An 8,934-nucleotide genomic window follows, 5' to 3' on the forward strand; every position below is an offset into this window, starting at 1 on the left:
AACCTGCTAGAATGGATCCTGAGTTCGTAAACTCAAAACCACCATCGTTGATTAAGTTAATGTACTAAATGACCAGGTGCGTATATGTATGAGCTATGTAAGTATATGTGTATGTAGAGAGGGGGGGGGGGGATTGGTAGAGAGGGTTCCCCAAACATTCGGGAGGAGACTAACGAGTCGAGAGTTAAGTAGAAGAAAAGAAGCTTCTAGTCAAGTGGTTGCGCTATTATATAATTGACAGGATGTAGTGCGGGTCGGATTAGGTCTAACGGACCACATGAAAAACATTAAGTGCCGAATAAGCTTGGACATACGTCTTTAAATACGAGCATGAAATGGAACTAGTTAATGAGGCTATTTGATAAGTCTTTTACCATCAAGAGCTCTATGAAAAAAAGTATTTAAAGTTGAAGGACCAAAATGCACACATTTCATAGCAAAGGTCTTAATTCTTATTCTTTCATGGTTCTACACTCCACAAACCACTTCTGCCCCTCTTTGAGCTCATCAATTCTCTTTGAAAGTCAACCATTTTACGTGCCTTCACTTTCTTTTAAGAAATATTAGTTCTAAACTCGTATAAAACCAAATGTTCTCTACTATTATTGTCATCATTCATTAACTTTCTCCATTTTTCGTTAACATTTCAATATTTTCTTCATATTCTTGATTCAATCATGACCGATCTTCACGATGATGTTGAAGTTCCTAGCTTTTTTCTATGCCCGATTTTACTCGAGATCATGAAAGACCCGGTAACGCTCTCCACAGGGATCACATACGATCGCGATAGCATCGAAAAATGGTTGTTTGTTCACAAGAAAGGTGTCTGTCCCGTAACCAAACAAGTCGTTGATGACATCGAGCTCACCCCAAACCACACCCTTCGACGATTAATCCAATCGTGGTGCGCCCTTAATCCTTCATCCGGTGTCCAAAACTTCCCCACACCTCGGATTCCAATCACAAAAACTGAGATTATCAAACTCCTCAATGATTCAAAGCTTCCTCACATGCAAACCAATAGTTTGAAGAGACTAAAAACCGTTGTTTTAGAGAACGAAATGAACAAGCGGTTGATGGAGTCGGTTGGAGCAGTGGATCAGCTAGCGTCCATCGTAAACAACATGAAAAATAGCATCACATCATCATCACCGCCCCGAGATACCACCCCAGCCGACGAAGCGTTAAGTATTCTTTACCACCTTAATCTTTCACCAACCGGTCTCAAATCTTTATCTCTAAACACAGGAGATTTCATGGAGATGTTAACGAACAAGATGCAACGAGGCGCCAGTCGCGAGACACGAACTTACGCTGTCATGTTAACAAAATCAATATTAGAGGTAACGGATCAGCCCATGCAACTCACGTTGTTAAACCCTAATTTCTTCTTGCAGCTCATACAAATCTTAATGGATCAAATCTCCAAAAAGGGCACAAAAGCAACACTAAAGATACTAATCAACGTTTGTGGATGGGGTCGAAATCGGATAAAAGCGGCTGAGGCAGGCGTGGTGCCGGTGTTGATCGAAACCCTACTGAATTCTACAAAAAGGAGAGTCTCCGAGATGATTCTTGTTCTTTTGGATCAGATTTGTGAGTGTGCTGAAGGGCGGGCGGAGCTGTTGAATCATGCGGGTGGTTTAGCGGTGGTTTCGAAGAAGATATTCCGGGTGTCATCTGTGGCGAGTGAGAAGGCGGTGAGGATATTGCATTCGGTGGCGAAGTTTTCCGGTAACCAGAGTGTTTTACAGGAGATGTTGCAGGTGGGGGTGGTTGGAAAACTTTGTTTGGTGGTGCAGGTGGAGTGTGGAAAGAAGATGAAGGGGCATGCAACTGAGGTTTTGAAGATGCACTCTAGGGTTTGGAAGAGTTCTTCTTGTATACCTTATAATTTGATTTCTTCATATCCATGTTAGAAGAAAAGGTTTTATGAAATATGATTAGATGTTTGAAACCCTAAATTTTATGATTTTGTAGTAAATTGGCTAGAATCAAAATCCCTGTTTAGATTTACTAAATTTTATGATTTTGTAGGTAATGCCTAGAATCAAAATCCCTGTTTAGATTTACAAGATATATTATAAATTCAATTTTGTTTGCTTGAGCACACTTTTTATATTACAAATTCAATGTTGGATATCAAATACATGTGCAGCGGAAGTTGATTGTGTGTGAGAATTCATGTTGTTTATGATGTGAAAGTGCAGGGAACAAAGGAAGAATTATGTTGAATGGTTGAGTGGACAAATCGAATGGAAATGTCTTGGTGCCGGTTACATTTGTCGGCAAGACATATATATATATATATATGTTCATACATGGCAGTTATAAACGATTGATTTTGGAGGGAATAACCACCCTTTAAACCGGTGTCATCCAACCATCACAACCATTCTAATATATTAGTTCTACATATACATAAGTATAAGTTTAATAAACTACATAACATACATATACTAATATAATTATGGTTATATATTCCAATACACTCCCTTAAACATAATTATGTTTATAAGAGTGCATTAACACGCTTCTGTTAGCATCATCCACGGCTACTTTTGCTCGATTGAAATCGAACCTCCTTCTTGTATGCAGCTTTCTGATTCCTTGCCAATCATTTCCAGCATAAAACGCATAGTGCTCTGCTTCCTTTCCTGCAGAATCTTCACTCATTGTATTCCCCTCCTTTTGATCTGCACCATGCACTGATATGTCGTCGCCTTCACTTCTGCTCCTTCTTGGATCTACCACAGTCTTGACTTCCTCTTTCTCGTGCACCTTCTGTTGTGTTGATTTCTACTTATAATAGTAGACAAGCACATCTAAATACATGGCATATATCAGCCTCATATACTCTCCTTCATTATAATCGAAACCCATATCTTTGGCAACCATTGCCCAGATGTTGTTTTCTGTTATCCTTCGGTGTCCACCCTCTCTTTTAACTACCATGTACAATTCCAACAGACTTACCTTTCGGTTGTCCGAAGCATATGCAGGAAGTGGTCTTGTGGTAATTTCTAATTTCTCTTTGAGAAACCAATCAACCATATCATCGAACTTGTTTTCTAAATAATACTTGTATTTCATAACATACCCTTCGTCGTCCAGCATATCAAGGAGTGCTTTGCAGTCTTGAAACTCCTTAAATGACATGGCTTGAAGTATCAAAACATTCCAATCAGGTTCATTCGACGATATACTCAGACCTTCGAAGTATTGATTTAAATATTCTGTTTTGAATGCTTCATAATCAGGTTCAGACTTAATCATGGATTCTTTTTCTCTTAAACTAATCTCATCTTCTCTAGTGAGACCGGAGATATCACTCCTTCTATTGATAACAGGGACGCTAAACGTAGGGAAGATCTTGCATTTATCTCCTGCAAACTTTACCATGTATCCTTGGGTGATCAATTAATCCAAACTAAGTACGTTTCTATCGATATCAGGAGTAAAGAAAACACTTTGTATTCGGATTCTTTCAGACCAGTCATCACTTCCACAACCCCTATTCCTTTTATGAAATAGAAATTGTTTTCTCCAGTTTTAGTTTCCACACCGAACACGCTTTTAATTCTTTTAAACATGTCTAAATTTTCGGAGAAATGCCTTTTAAAGGTTTTACTTACGTACCATATTTATGACCAGAGTCCACCATCGGTTCCGGTAACAATAAACTCTTCTCTATGTTCTTCTCCTTCTTCATGTTGTTGTTAGATTCGTGTGTTGACCGCCAGTATTATAAGTTGTGTTGCCTCATCGCTTTCTTTCGTTTTGCATGATGAAATTTGATATCCCGGTTTGTTGCAGTAATAACATCTTCTCTGCAACCATCTTCGTTCTTTTTTCTCGTCGGAACAGTGTTTACACGGCAGCGTGGTTGATGTTGGCTTGAGATCTTCATCGCTTTCAGCAGTGGCTCTGATACCACTTTGTTGGATATCAAATACATGTGCAGCGGAAGTTGATTGTGTGTGAGAATTCATGTTGTTCATGATGTGAAAGTGCAGGGAACAAAGGACTTATGTTGAATGGTAGTGGACAAATCAAATGGAAATGTCTTGGTGCCGGTTACATTTGCTGGCAAGACATATATATATATATATATATATATATATATATATATATATATATATATATATATATATATATATATGTTCATACATGGCAGTTATAAACGGTTGATTTTGGAGGGAATAACCACCCTTTAAACCGGTGTAATCCAACCATTCTAATAGATCGGTTCTACATATACATAAGTATAAGTTTTATAAACTACATAACATACATATACTAATATAATTTTGTTTATATATTCCAATATTCAATGCTTAATCTGAGATACAAGACATTTACTTCAAATAGAATTAGTAAGCAAACAACATACACTACAAGAATTGAACTTTTTATGGAAATGAATTGATATGTTTTCTTGGGTTAAACAGATCGGATTTATATAGGAGTCGAACCCCACAATGTAGAGAAAATGTTTGCTCTCATCCCACCCTCTCAAGACCTTTGCAATAGCTATGCTATGAGTAGTATGTTAGCCGGTAGATGGGTTTTGCTTTTATAGCGAAATCTGTTACTTCCATCATCGTAAGCATCATCATCGTATACATGTTTGAATGTGCGACTGTGTAATAGATTTCTATGCATGTGTGTGTGTACGTACAGAGAATAGAGAAGCATACATATATGGATATTATATTGAAATATCTTGAAAATTTCTAAAGTTTACAATATGGAGATATATATACTAAACGATGGAGGGGTTGTGATCCTTTGGAAGAGTCGTGACTGTTCCATGATAACCGTTTCTTTAACAGTTAACTGCCAACCCCATATGCTAACCTATGTTACAAATAATAATAATAATAGTAATATTAATAAATTCCTAATGCTAAGTTTATATACTAACACCATCCCCTAAACTTAGCATCCGTAATGACTCGTCTCGTCTTCGTCGAAGATAAAATGCCTTCTCTTTGAATTTATCATAATGCGTCCATAGATCTGCCATGAATTGTTTTGTGATGCCGAGTATAGTAAATTAGTAATATAGTTGCTCATATCCCATTTTGTTGCTGAAAGTCTTTGAACAGTCGTTAATGCCAATTCAGTGTCGCTAAACATTGTCACTAAACATACTCTCGTTTTCTTTCTTCTTTGTCGAACTTTTTCTTCCAAATCAGTGCAACTTGATTTCCAGAAATTTTTGTAATTGAAATAGTCAAATCTCCCTTTTGTTGCTAATAATCGTTCTGTCGCTAATCCGTCTTCTGTCGCTGTCTTTCTTCTTTTGTCACTAACTTTCATTGCTAAATCTGGAAATCATTTCTTTCTTTTTTGGTCCCGCCGTTCCTGCATCCTTCTTTTCTTCATTTTAACATCCAATGTCAATTGTAATTTCCTGTTTGTCGCTAACATTCCTTTTTCTATCGCTACGACCATCTTTTCTTCATCGCTAAGTTGTGTCACTAAATGAAATATACTTTTCTTTCTTTCTCGATTCCCCGTATAATCATCCGACACAAATACTATTGATTTCTTCTTTTCCATCCATGATTCATTCTTGAAACGCCCGTATTTGCGACTAGAAGAAATGGCATCCAAAAGACGCTAAAAACATAAACTTTTAAAATGTACAAATCTTTCGCAACTTAAAAGGTAAAAACGCTAGTATCATTAACACGTGATTTTAACAAAATTTGGGCATGACCCGTCCGTAAGACGAGTGTATCCCTGTATTAACCATCAACAAACAAACAAGTTTACGACCCGTTCGACTAGACACGACTAAAACCATACACCAAGTATTAACAAGTGTAACTACTAACAATGTCATACCAAAAATGAGCATTTGACCTAAAACATTAATACATAATAGCGGAAGCGCTTGATGATCAAAAAGTGTGCATATGCTCGCTCCAATTTGCCAAGTCGCCTACATTGAGGATTTACCTACATTTGACATAACAAATAGGTTAGTATTTCGCCAGTAACAATTTTCGGTAATAACCCATTTATTTCTTTCTCGGATAAGCATCATTCAATTACTTACTAACCGTTAAACAGTTCCTTACATGCTTGTCTCAAATAGAGGCTAAGCAAACTTTACTTAACATACCCGTTAGGAACGGATACTAGCATCGTTACATCACCTTCATTCGATTTGTTCATAATGAACAATCATAGTCATTTCATTCTTACATCATACCCGATTCGAGAAAGTCGGATCGAGTAGGCTTTCGTCCATTGCATACATAACTTCCCATACCCGGTTCAACTAAAAGAACCGGATATGATGCATTATCTTTCATAACTTCTTCATTCCTTACAATCCGTTATGACGGACCTTACTTTTACTTTCGAAAAATCATAGAATTCAAATCTCACAATTTTAGCATAACAACACAATTTGATTGAGATTATAATGCATATAATATCATAATAGAAATAGGGTGTACACTAACGTACCTCGATTTTGTGTGCCTTCCGATTTCCTAATACTTGAACCTTCTTCCTTCACGCCTATATTAACACATTCATTCGTTCATTTAGTACAACCAATCTCATTCGTTATTATCCAAATTTCACATTTTTATTCTTTCAAGCATTTCGTCAAACACTTGGCGGGTTTCGCATTTTTGGGACATTTACTAAACTAACCAAAACATGTATTTAATCTAGTTCTTTTAATTATTCAACAATAATCAAGCAAACCTCATTCCATATCAATTCATCTAGTGTTTAAACCTCATTAACAGAATTATTCATCAACGATTCACATGCATGACACTATAAATCATCCTAATTCACATCTCAATTTCATATAGTGGGTTTTCACTAGAATCTTTCAAAAAAAACCTAGAATCGAACATGATTCTTCTTCTAGAAGGTAACCCTAACTCAGATTTCTCACATTTAGATACCGAATTCGAGATTGGGTTAAACCCCTCATTCTACAAATTATCAAATTCAGAAAATTGAACTTACCTTATCACTATGTATGTATAGATAATCGAAGAACTTGAGACATGCAACAGATTAGACTTGAATTCCTTCATCAATTTAGGGAGTTAGCAAGAACAAGGGTTTTCACCTTGCTCCCCTTGTTCGATCGATCCCAGGCATGCACCAGAGGGTGTGTTTTTGGGTTAAAACCCCATTAACCCCTTTTGAATCATAATTTATCATATTAACCCCTCCTAAATTGAAAGGTACTTAATCTAAGCATTTTTCCATGATTTCCAACTTTGTTTTATTACAATTCAGCCCCTCTAATTCCTTTATTGTCATTTTTCATTTTATTCATTCCTTTTTAAATCTTTCCTTAATTTTAAACAATTTATCTTGAAATTTTGAGGTGTTACAATTCTTAATCATGTGTTTCTGTCTCCTCATATCATTCTTGAGAATAAAATGTCATGTTTTTTGTCGACTATTTTCGTCACCGTTTCCGGTGATCGGTTCCGTTTGTTTCCTTCGCTCTCTTCTTTTTCTTCTTCGTGATCATCCTTTGTTTCCTTGTCTTTCACAAACACATTTCCTTCATTACCGTGATCTTCCTTATTTACATCACCGTGAGAATTAAAATCTCTTGTTTCTATTTCCGTTGTTTCTTCTCGTCTTTCTTCCGTCTCTCGTTCCAGTAATTCGATTTCGCGTTCTAATTTCATTAGAATCTCTCGCTTCATTCTTGCAAACATTCGTAATCGCGGAGTTGTGCGATCGGGGTTGAATTCGTCTCCGTCTCCGTATCCTCTGTTTTTGTTCTTCATCCGGTTGTGCCCGGAATCGTATAATATCGATCGATTTTCATCGATTTTCCAACCCGACTTTGATACCACTATGTTAGCGGAAGTCGTTGTTACTTCCATCATCGTAAGCATAATCATCGTATACATGTTTGAATGTGCGACTGTGTAATAGATTTCTATGTATATGTGTGTGTACGTACAGAGAATAGGGAAGCATACATATATGGATATTATATTGAAATATCTTGATAATTTCTAAAGTTTACAATATGGAGATATACATACTAAACGATGGAGGGGTTGTGATCTTTTGGAAGAGTCGTGACTGTTCCATGATAACTGTTTCTTTAACGGTTAACTGCCAACCCCATATGCTAACCTATGTTACAAATAAAATAATAATAAATTCCTAATGCTAAGTTTATATAGTAACAGAAATCATCACAATGATTGGGTTGAAGTGTTGTAACTTTCGTGAAAGAGTACAACATATGTCAGTCAATGATAACTTCTTGTTGTTATCAATTGCATTAGTGGAAACCTCAGTAGAAACGCACCAATGCTCATACTGAGCATCGTTAGACCCCCCGTAGTGGGCCGTTTTTTTTAAAATAAAAAATAACACCGAAAAACGTCCCAAGCCCATTACATACCGGCGTTTTTTAGCGTTTTTTTGAAAAAAATTTGCTGCGCGTTTTTTAAACAACGCTTAATTTTGTATTGGGGGGAGATATGACCGTTGCCAAACGGTCATTTCTTTAATATTTTTTTTAATTCCAATATTAACCTACTATATATATTTACCCACTTTTCCATATTTTCTATAAAAAAACTCAAACATTCTCAAACTTTCTCTCCTACTTCTTCTATATTTTATACAAACATGCATCCATTCCGACCCCCATTTGGTGTCCCCTCAAGACCCATGAACCCGAACACAACCCAACCGCAACATCCGTTTAACCTTCAAGACATGGACCCGAGCATGTTAACGTACGCGGCTTACTTGAGTGGTGCCACTCCGTTCGTGCCTCCCACCTTCGGCTTTGGTCAAGCCGGCGGGTCGCAACCTTCACAACAACAAGCCGAACCTGATGTCGATGTCGTGCCGGAGACGCAACCCGAACCGGTGCCAGAGAAATCGAAACGCGGCAGAAGGTCG

The 8,934-nt window shown here is 37.0% G+C and overlaps 1 protein-coding gene and 1 long non-coding RNA gene across 3 annotated transcripts; one reads left to right on the forward strand and one right to left on the reverse strand.

Annotated features, from left to right (window-relative positions):
• Positions 1-605: 605 nt before the first annotated feature.
• On the forward strand, positions 606-1,955 carry LOC110940276 (E3 ubiquitin-protein ligase PUB23). 2 transcript variants are annotated; one of them, XM_035975209.1, is made up of 2 exons: positions 606-1,346; positions 1,437-1,955. In XM_035975209.1, the coding sequence occupies exons 1-2, from the start codon at positions 678-680 to the stop codon at positions 1,920-1,922; spliced, it is 1,155 nt and encodes a 384-aa protein (XP_035831102.1). In that variant the 5' UTR covers positions 606-677; the 3' UTR covers positions 1,923-1,955. The 2 variants fall into 2 exon arrangements, with proteins under 2 accessions (XP_035831102.1, XP_022037522.1); XM_022181830.2 differs by having other exon boundaries at positions 609-1,955.
• Positions 1,956-5,672: 3,717 nt separating this feature from the next.
• On the reverse strand, positions 5,673-7,124 carry LOC110940286. Its single transcript, XR_002592971.1, has 3 exons — positions 7,009-7,124; positions 6,490-6,543; positions 5,673-5,973 (listed from the first exon to the last, which is right to left on the reverse strand). It is a non-coding gene; the product is annotated as an uncharacterized LOC110940286 (long non-coding RNA).
• Between the last annotated feature and the right edge of the window lie 1,810 nt (positions 7,125-8,934).

This window comes from Helianthus annuus, chromosome 1 (genome assembly GCF_002127325.2).
Source record: "Helianthus annuus cultivar XRQ/B chromosome 1, HanXRQr2.0-SUNRISE, whole genome shotgun sequence".
NCBI lineage: Eukaryota > Viridiplantae > Streptophyta > Magnoliopsida > Asterales > Asteraceae > Helianthus > Helianthus annuus.

Bases quoted from the DNA above. Each gene is read 5' to 3' on its own strand.
- LOC110940276 (XM_022181830.2), top strand. From the start codon at position 678: ATGACCGATCTTCACGATGATGTTGAAGTTCCTAGCTTTTTTCTATGC.